General features: G+C 40.0%; 1 protein-coding gene across 2 annotated transcripts in view; it reads left to right on the forward strand.

Annotated features, from left to right (window-relative positions):
* Window positions 1-21,288, forward strand: part of CARD14 (caspase recruitment domain family member 14) — a 194,175-nt gene that overhangs the window by 72,650 nt on the left and 100,237 nt on the right. For both annotated transcript variants that reach the window (XM_077459619.1, XM_077459618.1), the window contains exons 4-7: window positions 5,711-5,848; window positions 10,351-10,676; window positions 16,670-16,828; window positions 19,893-20,009. In XM_077459619.1, coding sequence (XP_077315745.1) covers window positions 5,711-5,848; window positions 10,351-10,676; window positions 16,670-16,828; window positions 19,893-20,009 — 740 coding nt within the window. The remainder of the gene's footprint in view (window positions 1-5,710; window positions 5,849-10,350; window positions 10,677-16,669; window positions 16,829-19,892; window positions 20,010-21,288) is intronic.

The raw sequence follows: 21,288 nt of genomic DNA on the forward strand, positions 1-21,288 counted from the left end.
GAGAAAGGATACCAGCTCGATTTTTTATATAACACCATCCAAATGGTGACGAATTTGGATCGGCATGAATTGCTCACTGAGAAGGGCCCACGAACTGCCGATGTCCGAGGGCCTGTTCCCTTTGTGACTACTTATTCTATCCAGCAGAAACAAATAAAACAACTTATTAAGAAGCATTGGCATATTATCAGCAGTGATGCCTCCCTAAGGGGCATAATTCCTGAGAAACCCAGAGTGGTGTTTAGGGGTGCTTCATCATTAAGAAACCCTCTGGCCCCCAATGTCATTGATCCTCCACTTAGAACTAAGGGTTTCTTTGATCAATTGACTGGATATTATAAATGTGGCAGATGTAGGGTGTGTTCTATTAATTCTTGCCCCAGAAGACGTACCACCTCGTTCGAGGGGACTGCTACAGGGCAAACTCACACTATAAAACCCTGTATCACATGTTGCACCACGGGGGTGGTTTATCTACTCCAGTGCCCCTGTGGGTTGCAATATGTGGGCAGAACCAAACGCCCATTACAGGTGCGTTTGAACGAACATATTACCAACATTTTGACAGGTTTCCCTAAACATTCTGTGTCCAAACACTATTTGATTGCACATAATAAGGATCCGTCAAAAACGCTATTTTTAGGTATTGATAAATTTCAGCCACATTGGCGAGGGAGCCCTTTGGTGAGGGGCATTTCTAGACTAGAGATGGCCTGGATCCATCGTTTAAAAACGTATACCCCATATGGATTAAACATCGAAACGGATATTAACGCCTTTATTGATAACTCTTGAATTGAAAAAAACTTTTTTAAAGTGGTAGTGCGTGTTGCATCTTCTATATTTTTCGATTACAATTTTTAAAAATATTTTTAAAAATATTTTTTATTTGGGAAATGGTTGTATATGTGGACACATCCTTTTTTCACATATTTTTACCAATATTTCCTGATAAGAGAATTTTTCATTAAAATTTTATCTCTTTTTCGGGTGTCACCATATGGATGAAGGTTGTGCATATATATATGTATGTCTTTCCCATTTATTATGGGGTGTGTATATAGGCATATGTGTATATATTTTTTGCATGTATCATGTTTATTGGCTCTTTCCTGTAAACTCATTCTGAAGTGCCTAACCGGTATAGATTATTAATCTAATTGTACAGTTATGGTTTAGATCTCTTTATAATAATTGCAACTTTTGGGGTGGGATATTGGGGATAACTCACCTTTTTTCTCCCCTTATATTTTGTTTTATCCTGTCACTTCGGATATATGTATAGCATGATTCCATGGAATATAGATATCAGCTTGCCATGCTATGCTGTAATGTGTCAGGTTGTTTAATTTAATTTTATACACACATGCACTGTACACTTTATATAACTGTCACATACACATAAGTAACATATGTATATATTCTTCCAATTTTTTAAATTTTTGTCATTTATTATATATTTCTTACTATATATTGTCTCCGCATGCTCATTTGCACACATGCGGTTCCATAATGATTTTTAATATTATTTTATTCTACCCTTTAATATTAATGTATGTTTTAATATATACACACTATTTTTGCACAAATAATTTTTTCATTAAGACACGTAGATGCTCTGCGGTTCCGCTTGCTTGTATGGATAAATGTGTGCACATTCCATATATCGGAACTTAGGATTTGATTCGGACACACAATATTGCCTTTATTATTTTTTCCTCATTATTGTCTATTGACACCAATACAGTTCACTCTATTTGGCACTTAAGTCATTCGTTTTTTCCGTTTAGTTTTATTGCCTTTTTTCCTTTTTCGTTCTCACCTTTCCCCTTCAGTGTATGGGTATCTGGGTGATTCTTGCCATTAGTAAAGATGGCGTTTCTATACCGGAACTTGCACTTCAGAACGAGGTCCGGACATATAAGGTGGTGCGTCGCTGCGTTACCCGTTCCCCATTGATAACGTCATCTATGACGAAACGCGTCTGGAAAGGTACGCAGTGACGTCACCACGTTCGACGAGGGGAGGACGGGACGCTCGTTTGTTTGTATGCCGGCCGGCGTATTTTTTATCCTGTCTCTACACTCGATAATAATCTGCTATTTTGTAAGTGTGTTTCTTTTATTTTAAATAAATCGTTTGATGATTTTACACTATGGAAGCATTTTTTCTCTTTATCAACGGTGTTGCTGGTGATTGACCCACTGGAGTTCCAGAGATTATGATTGGGCTATATTTCCATGCTGATGGTCTTATGACACAGGAGGCTTGATTGGAGCTAGTTTCATTATCCCCAAGGCTTTAAATATCTGTGTATCTGGTAAGCGCATCACTTATCTGGTGACGGGCACAAGATTTCTCAAGAAGTATTTGTGATCACAGTGGTGATATGTGGAACGCCTGGATTCCCTGCATTTTTTAAATGAACTTTTAATTTATTTTTAGTTATGTTCACTTCATGTTTTATAGTATTCATATTGTGTGCAGATTGATTACACTTTCTATATACAACTGTATTTTTGTATAGTCATTTTTCTATTTATTTTTTACTATTGGCGCTGCTTCTTTTCTATTTTCCATTTGTATTTGAGTGACTGTATCTCACTTCAAGCTGCGGCCTATAATTTTTACTAGCATTATTTATTTTATTATTTTTCACCTAAGCGCAGTTTACACAATTTTTCTATACAAAGTGAGTTGAGCCAGCTGAGCTGCATAATAGTAATAGCGAAAATTGGGCACACCTAGACCGCCCTGCCCCTTGTGACGATAGAGAGTAGTTTAGAGACCCTGGGTCTAGTAGCTCCCCATATATATTTAAACACTTTACCCTGCACAAGGCGGTGGAAATAGGGTGGGATTTGGATTGGAAGGACCCGATATAAATAAAGTAGCTTAGGGAGCAGTGTCATTTTGACTGCAGCTATTCGTCCTAGCCACGACACACAGAGCGGCTGCCAGGCGGCCAAAAGGTTAGTCATCTTCCGCAGTATAGGGAGATAGTTATACTGGAAAAGGTGTGAGGGATCTTTCGTCAAGTGGATACCTAGGTATGGGATGGAGGATGTGGACCATTGGAAGGAGAAATTATTATGGAGGAGATTAAGCACATCCTCCGGCAGAGAGACGTCAAGGGCCCTAGACTTGGCTTGATTGACTTCCAGACCAGAAATTTTGGTAAATTTTTCCAATAATTTGCATAGGTTGGGCAAAGGTATGCGGAGCCGTAACGAACAGAAGGGCATCATCCGCAAACATACATATCTTATGAGTTGTATTCGCTATTTCCAACCCCCTGATGTTTGGATCGGCTCTAATTAGTGCGGCCAGAGGCTCGATAGCTAACGCAAACAACAGGGGGGAGAGGGGGCATCCCTGTCTTGTTCCTCGTTGGATAGGAAAATATTCAGATCTGTGACCCGCGTACCTCACATATGCACGAGGTTGGGTGTACAGGGCCTCAATCCAGCTAAGGAAGTGAGGACCAAACCCCCAGTGACATAGTATATACTGGAGGTAGGGCCACGATACTGTGTCAAATGCTTTGCATATGTCCAACGAGAGCAAGTGCCCATTATTTTTTATGAGGCCCTGTCACACCTATGTCTCCTGATGCAGTGCGATTGGGGAAAAAAAGTGCAGGCGCTTCATTTGATGCAGCATATTGTGTGTTTTTGCCTCCATAGTCTTCAATGGGAGCGCATAAAAAAAAGGCACGCATAAATGTCACACATGCATTTTCATGTGTTTTGGTGGATGACAACAAGCCCCCACTTTGTAGCAACCTAGACTTTATTTTACCATCAACAAAAACACATATTACGTTAAAATGCACAACAAAAAATGTCCTAAAAAGACACACAGTCGTAAAAAGAAAATGCAGGCACACAAATATGAATAAAGCCTTAATCCATTCCAAAAGGTACCAATTTTCTCATACTCACACCATTCTAGTGCTTGTATGTATGGTTGCTTGGAATGATTTTTGTCTGCAAAATATTGTACTGCTTTCTGTCCAGGACTTGTAACAAATAAAGTTTTTTGCTGTTAAATTAAAATAAATAAATAAATAAATGCTTTAGGCTGCGTTCACACTAGAACACGTATCGGCTCACAGCAGGAGTCCGGAAACCCGCATCCAATTCGCAACAGTGTGAAGCCAGCCTCAATTTCTTTTTTTTTTAACTTTAATTCTTTATTAAGATATTTATTTTGTTTACAAAATACATCAAAATTGAACATCCCCTCAGTTCCCCCCTCCCTCCCATCACCTTATCAGATAAAAAATATAAAAAAGGATGATTCATATCTTGGGTGACCTAAGAGGGGATTGGTATCATGAGGGCCATTTACAGGTCAGGCACGCACTGGAGGAGCAGTTTAGAGAGAGGACCTTAGAATGGAGCGCAATCCCAGTTCTTCAAAAAATAATTAATGCAGAAACAGGAAAAGGTTTAATTTCGAAAATATACCCACATATAAACAAGGGGAGAATGGGAGGGATAGAGACCCCTGTGTACAAGAGGAAGTGAGAAAAAGATGTGGGAGATATCTCCGAAATACAATGGAATCGAATTCTTGAACTGGCTCCGTTGGTATCACTCTCTCCCTCTCAGAGGATGTCACATCTGTTCTTATTATATAGAACCTATTATACTCCTCGTAAACTTTTTCAATTTGGCAGACGGCCGGACACAAGCTGCCCCCGGTGCGGGGACATGGAGGGAGACATGATTCATATGTTTTGGAGATGCCCGAAGTTAATCCGCTACTGGATGGAGGTGACAGGATCCATTGATCGCGTTTTTGGAACCTCCACCAGGATGGAGGCGAAGTATTGTCTCCTGGGATTAGTTTAGGGAGTTGGAAACCCGGGAAGCAGCCAGACGGCGGTCCTGAGATGCCTATTTCAGGCAAAGAAATAGATTGCCCTAAAATGGTTGTCGGTGTCACCCCTGTCCAGTAGAGAATGGATAAATAGCATGAATGTGGTAATTCTTAAAGAGAAAGCGTTATATATAAAACAAGGGACTTTAAAGAAATATGACAAGATGTGGAAACCTTGGTGGGATGCCAGAGGGATTGATATGTGAATAATAATAATGTGAAAAATAAATATTTTAACGATGAAAAGTGACCCAATAAGAATAAAAGTAAGAGGGCAAATAAAGAGAGTGGAAGTGTGCGAGAATGGTGATGGGAGGGAAGATTGATAGAGTGGGAATCTAGATTACATGGAACATCAGCCAGCCTCAATTTCTAACAGTTTCAATCAGCTAATTATTTTCCAGATGCCTTAGAATAAAAGGTGTCTAAAGTCTTGCTTAGTGATTGGCCACTCAGTCGCCCAGTGCTGTCACATGGAACAGGCAGAGTTTACAGCTCGTGTAAGCATGATGCCAAGACTTGGAGCTTACACAGGGCTTTGTATCCTTGCTTCCAATGGGGTAATGGTCCAATGCCAGCTGTTGCATAGACCAGGATTAAAGTGGCTCTGTTATTTTGGCCAACGTGGGAAAAGCAGTTTCAAATTTAGGGCTATACTATGCAGCTGGATAAGTTTAAACCCAAAATGTAGAATAGTTGTTCCAGCACATGCTATAGGACTCTGAGGACTTACACATTTGGGCCACCAGGGGAGGTAGCTTAATTTTTTTTTTACTCTTAACACAATTGTACTTTGTCATTAACTTCTCACTTTGCATTTAAGGGCACCTTTTGGACATACTTCGAACAAGAGGAAAAAATGGAGCCATTGCTTTCTTGGATAGCTTGATACTGGCAAATCAAGGAATGTATACCCTTATCACAGGAAAAGAGCCATCTATGGATCCAAATAGCTTCAGCAGTAAGATAAAATACATATCTCTATCCATGGGTGTCACCTAATGGGTGTTTGGGGACACAACTACTCTTATGCCACATACATACGATCGGATTTTCCATTGGAAAAAACTGGAATGTTTTTTCCGATGGAATTCCGCTCAAGCTTGGCTTGCATACACACAGTCACACAAAAGTTCTCTGAACCTTCGACCGTCAAGAACGTGGTGGCGTATAACACTACGACGAGCCAAGAAAATTAAGCTCAATGCTTCAGAACATGCATCAAATTGTTTCCGAGCATGCGTAGGAATTTTGCGTGTCGGAATTGGTACAGGCGATCGGAATTTCCAATCGGAATTTTTTCCGATCTAAAAATTGAGAACCTGCTCTCAATCTTTTGCTGGCAGGAATTTCGCCAGCAAAAGTCTGATGGAGCATACACTCTGAGAATTTCCGACCAAAAGCTCATATTGGACTGTTGCTGGCAGAGTTTCCGATCATGCGTACGGGGCATTAGTTGATGCAGTAAGGAAGTCCGGTTAGAACTGCTACTTCTTCTTACACATCCTTTAATGGCTGAACAGGCAGTGTAAAGGTTTTTATGTATGATATAAAAGATCTGCAAAAACAGTATCTATCTATACATCTGCCTATCTTGTCTACCCATCTATCCTAACTGTAGGCTAATATCATCAGTATGTAACCTCAACACAATAGAAAATAATGCCATTTTTTTCCCTTTAGAACAGAACAGATTTGTAATGTATTTTTGCTTATTTAACCACATTGTACAGTCAATAAAGTTAACCTATTGTAAAGCTGGCCAAATACTAGCAGAATTTGTTAGAAAAGTTTGTAAGAACGTTCCTTCGTTTTTCGTTATGTGGTCAAATTAATGTTTGTTTTTGACTGCAGTGATAAAGTTCAAAGCAGCTGGATGGATTTTTTTTTATCAAATTAACAAATTTCTAACAGGGAATGTGTTTTTGTTCCGCAAAGTCCATTCGCTAAAAAACCAAATGTTAAAAACATATGTTTTTTTAAGTATGTTTGAATGTTATTTGTCAAGTCATCAAACGTACTGATGAGAACATTTTTTATCAATAATTCTACTAGTGTATGGCCAGCTTAAGAGTAAACATAACACAATAGATCATTTATAACTATATTGTGGCACTTGCTTGTGGATATATTTAAAAAAACAAAAAACAAAACTCTAATATAAAATAAAAATCAAATATAAAAACTCTAAACAAATATTTAGTAAGTAATGTATATTCCACCAATAATTAATTCACCAAATAAAGTTCTATAAGATAACCCTGCTTTTTTTTAATATTTTTGAATAGAAAGCCAAAGGGTCGGAACTGCTGTCATTCATTGCTGTGTCTCTGCTGGGGAGATTTGTTCTTTTTTTATTTCTGAATTTTTATTTCTGAATTTTTTTATTTCTTATTTCTGATGACAGCTAGTCACTTGAACAGGAGATGATAGGAAATATCATCAATGGGTACAAAGACAGCAATAGATACATAAAAATAAATAAAATGCCTCTAAATATAGAAATAGAAATATATCCCCATTTTCTAAAACTATATAATTTTTTTTGACTTGTCTGCCTTACAAATATTGTATTTTTAAATAAGCATTTTACACACACATGCAAGTATGTATTTATAGACATACACAGATATACTCCCTCACATTGTGTTAGCTTTGTTGTGCATGTGCACAGAAGGCACACGTGTAGGAAGATGATACAGATCATTTATTAGTCCTACAGGGGCCGATTTGAAAAACCCTTTAGATGGATCCCCAACCCATTTTTAACCACTTGAGCTCTGGAAGATTTTACCCCCCTTCATGACCAGGTAATTTTTTGCTATTCGGCACTACGCTACTTAAACTGGTAATTGTGCGGTCATGAAACGCTGTACCCAAACAAAATTTAGAACCTTTTTTCACACAATTGGAGCTTTCTTTTGGTAGTGTTTGATCACCGCTGAGTTTTTTTTTATCCTTTTTTCACACAATTAGAGCTTTGTTTTGGTAGTATTTGATTACAGCTGAGTTTTTTATTTTTTGCAATATAAACAAAAAAGACGAAATAAAAAAAAAAAAAACATATATATATATATATATATATATATATATATATATAATTTTTTTTTCTGCTATAAAATACATCCAATAAAAATAAAAAATAATATTCTTTGGCCAAAATTTATTCTGTTTTTGATTTAAAAAAAATCCCAATACGTATATATTGATTGGTTTGTGTGAAATTTTAGCACCTACAAACTATGATATACTGTATATATTGAAAAATTTATTTTTAATACTACCAATAATTGCGGTCAGCAACTCATAATGGGACTGCGATAGTCCTAAACCCAGATGTAGGCAGCGACGTATACGTATGCCGCTTTGTCTACAGCTGCTGCTCCCCCGTAGTACTTTGCGGGCAGGTAGTTGGCAAGTGGTTAAAAGTGTGAAACACAGCTAAAGCCTGTTGGCTAGGTAGGGCAGGTTGGGGGAGGTGGGAACGGAAACTAAATTAACTGAAGATTGAATAAATTTGGCAGGGATCCAGTCCTGGTTCTGAGTGGCATCTATATATTTAACTTTTATAGGTTTTTATGAAATTTTGTACCCATTTTTTAATAAGATGTATTAAAATGGAACTTTTATAATAGTTTGACTCCTCTCATAATGTACCCTGTGAGAACTAGATTCAAGAGGTAGAGCAAGCATAGCCACTTGCAGAATTCTTTTTAGGGTCCCATTTTTATTAGAAGAAAGTTCAAAAAAGCAGGCGTTTTCAGCAGCTTCCTTCCATCCAAAAAACAAACAATAATAAGCCTCCTGGCCTTTAGTCTGGTCCTACAGCCCATGACACAGTACCACCCCGTACCTCTCCCAAAATCTTGATCCATACACTCGGCAGCCCCATATGTACTCCTGGGCAGCGACCTCCTCTGTCTGCCCAGAGCCCTAGTCCAGATTCCTCCAAAAAAAACAAACACTCACCTGCATCAGTGTGCTGGTTATCCACAAAATCTAATCAAAGGACTAGGGATTTCATCCCACCAAGATCGCCACAAGAACTCTGGGCTCCCAGTCCCAAAATTATTTTTACTAAACTGTATGGAAACTGAAGAACTTCTTCTAAATTACAAAATCCACCTGGAGCCTCTCATCTTGTCTCGATGAGAATTCTGGGTCAACAACTCTTTTTACACCCTAGCAGGGCACTGCACTGCCACAACCTTTAACCACTTGCGATCCATCCCTCACACATATACTGCTGCAGGGTGGCCGCTCTGTGCCAAATCACGTATCTAGTATGTGATCTGATACTTCCGGACCACTGGCGACCCGCTCCTGCTGCGATTGGACACAGTGGGAGCCAATCAGCAGGTCCGGCGGACATGATGCCGGAACCCACCGATTGTTCGGGAGACAAGCAAAACAGCAGTCTGCCTATGTAAACAAGGCAACCACTGTTCTCTGAGAGAGGAATGTACTAATCCTGTGATTCTACTAAGCAGGAATATGGATCTTTACCCTCTCCCATTCAAAGCCACTCCCCCACAGTTAGCAAGCACTGCCTAGGAACACATTTAACCCTTTGATCGCCCCTGATGTTAATTCCTTCCCTGCCATTGTCATTAGTACAGTGACATATTTGCATATATGCATATTATTTAGCACTGATTGCTGTATTAGTGTCATTGGTCCCCAAAAATTTTCAAAAGTTTCATTTCGGTGTCCGTTATAAGTGTCTGCTATAAGGCGCTGATCGCCGCCATTACTAGTAAAAAAATTAATAAATCAAAAAAATCTCATAGTTTGTAGACGCTATAACTTTTGTGCAAACCAATCGATATACGCTTAGTGGGATTTTTTTTTTACCAAAAATTTGTAGCAGAATACATATTGGCCTAAATTGATGAAGAAATTAGATTTTCTATTTTTTTTTATTAAATGTGTTATATAGCAGAAAGTAAAAAAATATTGTTTTTTTTCTTCAAGATTGATGGTCTTTTTTTGTTTATAGCGCAAAAAATAAAAACACAGAGGTGATCAAATACCACCAAAACAAAGTTCTATTTGTGGGGAAAAAAAGGACATTTTATTTGGGTACAACATCACAACGGCTGCGCAATTGTCAGTTAAAATAATGCAGTGCCGTATCGCAAAAAATGGCCTGGTCATGAAGGGGGGTGAACCTTCCAGGGCTGAAGTGGTTAAAGTCCAATTTTGCGGAACAGCAGTTTCTGTTATTCCACAGTTTGTTTTATGTTATAAAAAAAATGGAAAGAAGTCAATGATGTATACCACATCAGTCTCATGTTACTACTCATCCCCCAACTCATCTCCCCACTCAGACTCATCAAGTGTTTTCTCCATCAATACAGCATGCCCACAATAGTGTATTTATAGTGTATGGTAAGAGAAAAGAGTATATGCACTGGATACATTTTATTTAGTTCAATCTTTCACCTACTTTTTTTTATGCAGAACTTATAGACAGTCATTCACTGAGCATATTTTTGATGAACTCATTGAGCAGAGTGCAGGAAGAGTTGATGCAGGAGAAACAGGTGAAAAAATCATTGGGGCACCACTTGCACAAAATGCGTGAAAAGCAGCAGCAGCTTGAAGAGGAAGGAGAGTGCGTTCGCATCATGGAGTATGAAAACCAAAGAATTCACAGAGAGTTGGATGCCCAGAGTCAGATGCTGAGCAAACTAAAAGATGAACAGTATGAACTCTCTATGAGATATTCTCATGCCCTGCAGGAAAAGGACGCAGTGCAAAGTAGGAACAGTGACCTGCAAGAACAGGTTAGCATAACTATAATATAATATAATAAACTATAATATTATAAAATAATAACAATAATATAGTCTTACATTTATGTATTTGATGGTTTATTGTTGTACTCAAAGCTCTGTGGATCCCTATATTCTACAGATAAAAAAGGCAAAACATATCAGGATTGATTTACTAAATGAGACCAATTTTCACTTTGCCATGTGGATGTTCAATTAGCTTAAAATTAAGGAGGAGTTTCAGTCTGCCACTCCCCTCTGCCTTTGGAATTGACCCAGCAGGGGTGCGTCAGACCAGGCAAATAGTTCCCTGGTTCTCCACCCAGAGCTGAGCATGCTGGCAGGTGACCGGCTTTTCTAGTTAGGCTGGAAACGAGTTAAACTGGAAGTTTTCTAGTTAAACTGAGAGATGTTGTGCACCTTTTGTTTGGATGCGCCTGGATTATATTTGGTGAATTTAAAGATAAACTTTAAGAAGTTTAAAGTGTTACTAAACCCACAAAAGTAAAATCAGTGTGTATATGCAGTAAATCATGCTTGCTATACTCACTGTGGAACGTAAAGGATTAATACATTGTGTAAAAAGGCTGTTTGATACTGTTTTCACTGATCCTCTCCTTCTTCCAATAAGACAAAGTCACTCTGCACATGCTCAGCTTGCATAGCTCCCAACTGTCCCTGATTTTGAGGGACTGTCCCTGATTTCGAGGGATTTTGAGGGGGGTCCCCATGTCGTTTTTTTTATTGTGGCGCGGGTTCCCCTTAATATCCTTTCCAGACCTGAAGACCCCACACATTTTAATTTTGGTTTGGAGTTCCCCTGTGGGGAAATCCCCATGCCGTTTTTAGCAATGAACTTTTATGTGTATTGTGGACCGACAATTCATTGTAGCCACAAGTACTTTTAAATGACTTTTTTTCCTTTAGAAATGTCATTTTTGCTGTCAGACTGTTCTAAACATGGGAAATATGTGCCACTTTACAAGCATACTATAGACAACCCCCAGATACGAAATTTAAAGGAATATTACACTTTTATTGTTTCACTTTACGCATTAGTAAAATAACTGCCCCCTGAAAAAATGAAAAAACATCTGTTTTTAAAACTTTTTTTTGCATTGATACATGTCCCCTGGGGCAGGACCCAGGTCCCCAAACACTTTTTATGACAATAACTTGCATATAAGCCTTTAAAATGAGTACTTTTGATTTCTCCCATAGACTTTTAAAGGGTGTTCCGTGGCTTTCAAATTTGCAGCGAACACCCAAAATTGTTCACTGTTCGGTGAAATGGCGAAAAAGCCAATGTTCGAGTCGAACATGAGTTCAGCTCAAACATAAAGCTCATCCCTGGTAAATAGACCCCATAGAGTTTTTTTCTTCTGTCAAGATTTTGTCTGGGACTCTAGGATAGGCTTTAGACCCTTTTCACACTGAGGCGCTTTACAGGTGCTACAACGATAAATATAGTCTCTGCATAGCGCCTGTGAAGAGCCGCTCCTGTCTCTCCAGTGAGGGCTTTCACACTGGAGAGGTATGCCTACAGGATGTTAAAAAAATTCCTGCAAGCAGCATCTTTGGAGCGGTGAAGGAGCGGTTTATGCACCACTCCTAAACCGCTCCTGCTTATTGAAATCAATAGGGCAGCACGGCTATACCGACCGCATAGCGCTGCTGCAGTAAAAGCGCCCCTCTAGCGGCTGAATAGCGCTGTGTAATTGACGGTAAAGTGTCGCTAAAAATAGTGCTCACACACCCACTGCCCCAGTGTGAAAGGGGCCTAAGTGACCTCTGGTCATGATTGGGTTAAAGTCTGAGAAATTCCAGGGCTGCCATTATTGAAGGAAAGTCTGACAAATGTCAGAAGTTATTATCTGCATACTAGTTCAGGGTCAGAGACTCAAAGGGTTGAAGCAAAAAAGGGTAAGCTTTCTAGCAACTAGCGTTTTTTATAATTAGAGGTCAGCCATTGCAGCCTTCATGTTTATCTCACGATACAACAATCATTTACTAGGCAGAGCCCGATAAAAGGTGATGAGTAAGAAGAGTTTTTTGTATGTTAATAGAATGCTTATTTATTCAGATGTATTGTATGCATCACACTTATAAATGCCTATACATTCTACAGATGCATACCTCCCAACATTTTGAGATGGGAATGAGGGGCACCTACTAACAAAAGCATGTAGGCATAGGACACACCCCCTTAAAGGATAATTAACCAAAAAAAGGTTAATTATATCCACAAGGACTTTTTTTACCACTACTATTGCTTCATATTGGCTTTTAAAATGTACAAATGCCGCAATTTAGAAATTGGATGAAAGGTTAAGCACTGGGAAGGACTTTTTGAAAGATAAAAAGAGCATTTTATATACATATAGCACTGACCCCCCAAGGAGCTGCTGGTTTTGTTGGGCTTACCGTTACCTTCTTGACCTTGCCTCTGTCTAGGGGTTCCTGTGGTAGATGGCCCAAAGAAATGCAGAAACTGACACTGAATCTTCTTTTGGGTTAATTATTTAGAAGATAACACAGTCTCTTAATGCAGGATAGAGGGTTAGGAAGGAAGTTCAGGTACTTTTGGAACTACAAAAATAGAAAGTCTCCCATAGAAGAAATCCAGAGAATAAAGTTTCACAACTGGATTCTCACAACCCCCGGATAGACCTCCTCTCACTAGGCCTAGCAGCCGATAGGGTGTTAAGTAAAGCAAAGTCTCTGCCACAGACTTGGATATAGAACACTTAAGAAATAAAGTCTCTGCCACAGACTTGGATGTAACCGAGGGACGTAGACAAATTTAGAGAACTATCGCATGGTACATAAATCCACAAAGTGTCCTTCAACTGAGCCTCCAGGCTCCTTCAGAGAAGCCAGCCTTGCGCATGGCCTTCTCCTGAAGAGTCCTCCCCTGGATGCTTCTCCAGTTGCTGGGCCTCTCCTCGGATGAGACGGCACTGGACCACCCTTGGATCATTAGGGCCTCAAATCCATTCAGGCCTGTCCCTGCAGTTTCTGCACCTTGGGCTATCCAGCCCCAAGGCTTGGAATTGCATGGATCCGCACCCCATGCCAGGAGGGTCATGAGGGCTGGTCAGGAGGACCAGGACCAAACAGATAGAAAATCTCTTCTGGACGGGAACCCCGAAGCACGTGATCCCAGTACCTTAAATACCACCTCCCAGAATACACAACAGGAAAACCCTGCCACTGGGCTGGCTCAGAGAAAGGGATAGCACTCAATACATCCAACTAGACTGCATTCTACCACTTGCTGGCGGTGACAGCGATACCTGCAATCCAGGAGAACCCAGTGCAATCCAGCCAGACTGGTACTGAAACCATAATTTTGCAAAATTAGCCCTGAAACCCAACTGTGATTTTAGGAATATTAATTTTCAAAACATATAGCGCATGCTCGTCAGGAGCTGGCGCTACATACAATTATATAGATCAGACAAAAATAAGGTAAATTGAGCGACAGAGGGACATTGCTCCAAATCAGGGACAGTCCCTCCAAATCAGGGACAGTTGGGAGCTATGCTGTTCATTCAGACTTTATTTGTATTTTTAGCCAAAACATGTTTTCATTTTTTGGATAGAGTAAGGAAGAATTAGTATCCCTAATTGATTTTGACTATTACCTGGTGCATTGTTCACACTTGACATTGCCTGTAATGTGCAGATCACCTGCGATGTCTGCACAATGCAAATTCAGCCATACAAACTGTATGGCTGAAATGGCATTGCATTCACACCAAAATGGTGCAGGACCCTCTTTTTGGTCCTCACTGGAATCTGATCGCATGGGTGTTCACACACCCATCGGTTCACTGACATCAGTGTGAACCAGTGTGCGATTCAGGTGCGATGCGGGAACCGGAACTGAATCAAAGGGTTTCCAGCATCGCACCAATGTGAACCAGGAATAAGAGCTACTATTTTACTGACAGGAACTGTCTCCAATAGCTAAAGAGACCAAAATATTTTTTGTAATGGAAGGCTAAAAACCCCTGTGAGCTTTTTATTTTTGTATATGACCTTGTAGCTGATTTGTCTCCACTTCCTATTTAATAAAACAATTGTCAATGAGGGGAACTCTCCTAAATAGCAGTCAAAACCAGACAGAAGATCAAATTTCGCTGCAATCTATCCAAAAAAACAAAACAAAAACAATGGGTGCACTTACAGAAGAATTTGTGAAAGCTGCATGAAATGTCTCTATATATTTATTTAAGAAATGAATGCCTGTATTGTCAGCTCCATCTAGTGGTCAAAATGCAGTGTAGCTTTCTGAAATATGTCACTGAGAAAATACACTGCATTTTGGCCACTAGATGCTGATGATACAGGAATTAATCTCTTAGAAACATAAATAGATCCTTTAAAATCTGTAAAATACATAGGCATAATTAAGTGTGGTATAAAGATTTGCATAAATAAGCATTCTATTAACATACCAAAAGGTTTTGTATTCCTCATAAATGTTTATCAGGCTCCACCCAATAAATGTATTGTTGCTAATTTTAGAAGGACAAGTAATTAATGATACTGCTTATAACATTCAGTTAGATGTTTATGTCATTTTGTAACACCCAAAATGTTGCAGAGTTTGGTTTCCTATGAGCAGGAAATCTATTAGGCCCCATTCACACGTGCAAATGCAGTGATTACCTGTTTGCCTCCAGGACTAATCATTTGCAAATATTCATTCCATGAGCGACAACATGTGAGTGGGCGGATTTAGTTACAGGTGCTATCAGCTTCCAATTGCTTTCAATGAGACTTCTGTCCACAGCTAACCATTGAGTACCCCCATGGAGTCTTCAGGTTGTAATCAGCCCCATTTGCAAGTGTGTGAAAGCAGTCCACTAGATGTTGGCAAGGAACAGGCTTTTCTACTCAGGTTGTGGCTGCTTTCTAAAGATAAGACTTTTGCACACCTTTGGTAATGTTGCACCTGAAAAGTATTTAGCTGATTTTAACTGAAAGTTGATTTGGGTTTTATAGCGGAACAAACTCATCCAGCGGTAACGATACCAACCTGACTTGTGTAAAGTGTTAGGTGGCCTTAGCCAGCACTACTCTATTGACCACGCCTTCACTAACGCGTTTTGCCCCGCCCAAGGGGGCTTAGTCATAGAATTCTAAGCCAGGTTAGAACCAAAAAAACAAGAAAACATTACATGTACTAAAGGTGACCTTAGCAAAAGAATGATGCTTTGGGTGCCAAGGTTTTGTTCCTATAAGCTCCATGATGGACATCTGACCCTTGAGCACCAATATCCTTGAATGATCTGTGATTTTGTACCATTCATTTTTTCTAAGGGTGACAATTTGAGGAGTCATCAAATGTGTAATATGATATATATTATTCCTGTTGAAGTGATAGTCTGTTTCCGAAATGAGCACAGATATGTATGAATTATGAAAAGCAGTTCCAGGACAAGGTCATCTAGAGCCCAGGGTAAACATGCCACAAACTGCCCCCCCCCCCAAAGATGTATGAGCATTATGTGTCAGCTAAAATCCCCCCACAGAAAAACTGAGAACTAATATGCATGCTTACCTCCTAAGCATAAATCTGCCCCTTGGTAACATACCCCTTAGCACAAATCTCTCTCCCCCCCCATTCTCTAGCTCAAATGCCCCCCACTACAAAACAATCACCCCCTCCTAGCAAAAATCCTCTACCTCTAAAGTTTCCCCTCCTAATACACATTTTCTCCCCCCACTCCAAATCTCCCCTCTCAGCACAATTACCCCCTCAATTACCCTTCTAGCAAAAATATTCTTCCCCCTATCCCCCCTCCAAAAACAAAAGCCCCTAAATCACCGCTCCACTCATAGCACCCCCCCCCCCCCCAAACAAAATCCCCCCTTCTAGAAGAAGCAGCCACCCCTTGTCCCGCACTTGATGAAAAGAATATATGTTTTGCCTAAAATTTTGGTGTTCATCTCATCTCAGATTGCTGTGTTAATTTTCCCTGTGGCCTTTACAGTTATATGCTGTTAAAGAGGATCTTCATAGACTTAGAATGGAGCTACAAGTGGCTCAGAGCTGCAGTAATCATGGCCATTGTGAAAAAGAGATTCTAGCCCTTAAAAAGGAAAACAGGAAGCTGAAAGAAAGGCTGGATCTGGCAGGAGAAACCCAACCGGTAAGTGGAATGATGATCATCGTCTGTTTGTACCTTCCAAATATCTTGAATTGTATTGAATCAAATTGTGCAAGATACTCCCGCTTCTAAGAAAGATACATGGATGATTTGGCAGTGATGCACGCCATCGTGTTGAATCACCACAGGCCAAAGAATTATTCAGCCTAAATGAACCACTTCATAAACAGCACACTTTAGCTAGTATTTGCACACTTTTCCACTACACACATTATGTACAAAAGCATGTTGCAGTCCCATTCATTTTGAATGGCACCACTATGCACTAGGGCAATGCAGCTCCAATGCACATGTATTGCAATGCACCACAAAGCACAGTAATGCACTACCCTGTGTTTTGATGAGCAGTGTTACCAAAAATAGAACATTTCTTTTTTTTTTTTGGTGCATTTCCAGGCCATTTATTTTAATAAGATTCCTTAATTCAATGCACCCTTCCGTGAAAGTGTGAACGCAGCCTGAATGATGGGAAGTTTATTCCACAAACATAGTAAAAATGACCAAGGGTCGCTATGACTATGGGTCACTGCATTTAGATTATCAATTTCTATGAATAATAAACAGTAGATAAACACTACTGTGCAAAAGTTTTAGGCAGGTCTGAAAAATGCCGTAAACTAAGAATGCTTTCAGAAAAGGAAGCGTTATAGTTTATGTTTTATCAATTAACAAAATGGAAAGTAAGTGAACAAAAGAGAAATCCAAATTAAAATTAACGTGACCACCCTTTGCCTTCAAACCAGCATCAATTCCTCTAGGTAAACTTGCACACAGTTTTTGAAGGAATTTGAGGACCACTTCTGGCCAGATTTCTCCAGACAGTAGGTGGATGTACCTGGGTCCCACTGGTTTCTGCCAGTTTTGTGCTGATGGCACTGCAGGCATCTTCCAGTGTTGAAGGAGAGTAAGCATGAATGGATAAAGTGGAGAGGGATTAGAACACTTGTCCATTTTATTGCAGTCTGTGCCCCTGTTGCAGAGATCCCCCCTCTTTATTTGTCTTGTTTACCATTATCATTGAAAGTAAAAGTAAAAGAAAATCCAAAATTTGGGGTTGTCCCCTGAAAACTAATAGAGGGGGAAATCTTCCAATGGGGACACTAGTTAAGGTGACCTAGGGGTCTCCAATGAGTCACCTTAACTAGTGTCCCCATTGGAAGATTTCCCCCTTTATTACTTTTCAGGGGACAACCCAAAATTTTGGATTTTCTTTATAGTAAAATTGCAGGTAATAGTTAATTTGCTGGGATTTCCTCTCACTTCCTGTTTGGCTATGGGACCGGAAGTGAAGGGAAATCTTCTCAATGGGACACAGATGGCAAAAAGATGGCAAAAAAAAAAAATCTGACCAGGGTTTAACCCTCCCTTACTCCATCCGAAAATTAAGAAAAAAAGTTTTGCCTATAGTTCTACTTTAAGTTTCCTTGGCTGACCACTCAACGCTGCCCGTGTTACACTTTATTACTTCCAAGTTCCTATGTTTAACCTTTCAGATATGTGGATGCATTGCAATTATTTCTGATAACTGTAGCATTGTGTTGCCACTAGTTACTAATATTCACCATATCACCCTGCTGCCAGACTTCCATATATCACCTCTGAGACAATGAACAGTCATTTGCTTTGTTTTTTTTTTTAATTTATTGTGGGGGATATAACTTGGTTGGGGTAAAGGGGGTATATGTGATGCCCATAGATCGAATAAATTTGGCATCATATTTATCAATTAGAACTTAATTTGTGCCTTGAAGAAATGATGCACACATATAACATCTACAGTCTCTTCCCTGCATCTCCATGCAGATCCTGAGTCCTCGGGCCGCATCGATTTGACACTATTCCCCACAGTCTCTCCTCTGTTCCAGGAATCCTCATCAATGACTGTGTAATGATGAGGACTTCATCTGTGACTGTGTAAGGACGGAGTTCTCTCACAGACTTCCTGGCATGTCTCCACATCTAGCCCTCCACTTTGGTACACTCACCGACCTTTCTCTGACCTGAGTCCATGATGGAGATTAACCGCACCGTATGTTCCAACAGCTTCTCTTGCCCCTCTGCTCTAGGAACTCCTCATCAATGACCGTGTAACGATGAGGACTTCACCCATGACCGTGTAAGGGTGAAGCTCCCTCAAAGCTCTCCCTGGGCACCCCCCCCCCCCAGATGGGAGAGTCCTCCTGCTGCTGTCTAGTACTCCATTCTCCACTTTTCCCGGCTGAAAACTCCTCCCAGTAGCCTGTTACCTCAGCTTATACGGGAGTCCTGCCCCCTGCCAATTCCAGTTGGGGATTGGTTATGGCTCCTCACAAGAGCCTGCCACTCCACATGCCACTCCAGATCTAGGCCCTGCCCCTATTCCAGAACATTCTCCCTGGAAGAAGGGGAGGCGCCTCAGAACTAAAGTACGGGTGGTCACACCCATTGCTACACTAACCACTCCCTGACCCCCAGATCAAAACAAACAGACCTAGCTTGCAGCATAGGCCAGTCTAAATGTACCTGTACTAACAGAATCTACAAAAAATCCTCACTCTAGCTCCCACCTATGGTGGAGGGTGCTACATAACTTAAAGGTATGATAATAAAAGGAATTTAAAGATGTATTACAGATGATAAAATAGATTAAAAAAAGCATTGTTCGATCGAAGGGAGCCCATAATTTCATTTGAAATTTCATGACTTTTAAGATAAAAATACCCCTAGAATACTCATGTCTCGTGCAATGTAACAAAGGTATGCTGTAAACTATGCCCATTTTCTATCTGTGCAGCATTGTTTTCTTATTTTGTGAAGTTTCTGCGCAGAGCAGTCATCTCCAGTGTGGGCATCTGAAGCCACAGTGTCCTTCTTTCTGAAGTAGCTGAAAAGAGGTTGCAGGTGATCATCAGTACCGATGGCTAGCAAAAGATAAATAAATGGCGAAAACAAGGATTTAAATTAAAAAGGGAAATAGTTTATGCATACACAGGGCTTTAGAAAACAAAATAACAGTTCATATCTATTAATGCAATTTTTTTTTCTTGTCATATATTTTTGCTTGCAGGCAGAGCTGGACATAAAGAAGTGCTCAGATGGGGTTTTACCAAGTTCCGAAGAGTTGTTAGCTCAGCTTTGTGCTGCCAAAAAGAAGATAGCAGCTGGAGAGGCATTTGAAATTATGGTATGCGACCACCTTTATTGTTTACTTCAACTTTCCAGACTATTATATTATATAAAATAAATATGAACAAAAATATTCTTTCCTGTATGCGAGCAGGACCACAGTTTAAACTCTATTGCCCATGTGTGCAAGGGGGTATACAGATCTGTCCTTCCAACTAAGCCCCTCCCCCTTTCCCCATTGTGTCATGGCTGCTGCAAATGCTATACTTCCATTTTGCACCAGGCGACAAAAGGGTAGATTTGTTATTTTTGTCCAGAGAAGGAAGAAGTGACAGTACACATAAGAGTGTGTCATATTGTAAGTAGTGCCTTATTTTAATGGTAACTCCATTCTAAATATTTTACCATTGGGTGCCTTCTTGCATCTATATTTATCAAAGACTGTATTAAGCTAGCCATACATCTTAAGAAATTACTTGATTCCCCTATTCATGCTAAACCTCTGGATGTAAGAATCGCTCCTGCTGGATATTGTATTCAGACAGCTGGCATCCTCGGCTGTCAGAATATCTGAACAATGACTGTGATTAGATGAGTCCACTGTTTGGCCAATATTTCCCCCTTCCTATGTGCCTTTGATTTTCAGATAAAAGGAGGTCAAACAAGACCAACCATGGCTCCAATTTCAGCTGGTTCAGGAGGAACCAACTCTATAACCATTTAAAGTTTAATTGGTGGCTTCATAGTTCATCCATGGATTTTACAGGACACAAAACTACTAAGTAACAGGGAAGTCCATCGCCAAGAGTAAACCTTTGCTATGGTCATGTAGGATGGGGAAGAAGCTCAAACAACTTCATGGAAATTACAATATTGCAACTGATGAGAAAATTAAAGGGCTGGAAGGTGATTCAACTCAATTGTGTCCATTCAAAACTGAAATCCGGTGCAATGAACTTAGTGACATCCCTGCTCCTCTGTTCAACCTTGTCCAATCAGGGAACACTTTGCAATCATTGAGGAAATGCAAAGCTTTTTCTGAATGGTGCCAATGCTGAACAAGTGACGTCTTGAGTTTGCAATGCAGCAGGACAGAAGCAAGTGGACATCACTGCAGTAGGGGTGTCTACTACGGTAATCTCCAGCTTCTAGAGGAATCCCACAGGTATGGTATATTCATAGTTACATTTGGCCGAGCTAGATCAATGGAAACATACCCAAACTTCAATATTAAATTTTTTATTAAGTAGGGGAGGAGTAAAACCTCTACCAGCTTATTTTTTGCTGTTCGGGTTTCATAGAAGAGATTTCCCGGAAGGGGATCTACGTTCAAAATG

This window comes from Lithobates pipiens, unplaced genomic scaffold (assembly GCF_037356315.1).
Source record: "Lithobates pipiens isolate NorthernLeopardFrog02 unplaced genomic scaffold, aLitPip1_a1.2 Scaffold_28, whole genome shotgun sequence".
NCBI lineage: Eukaryota > Metazoa > Chordata > Amphibia > Anura > Ranidae > Lithobates > Lithobates pipiens.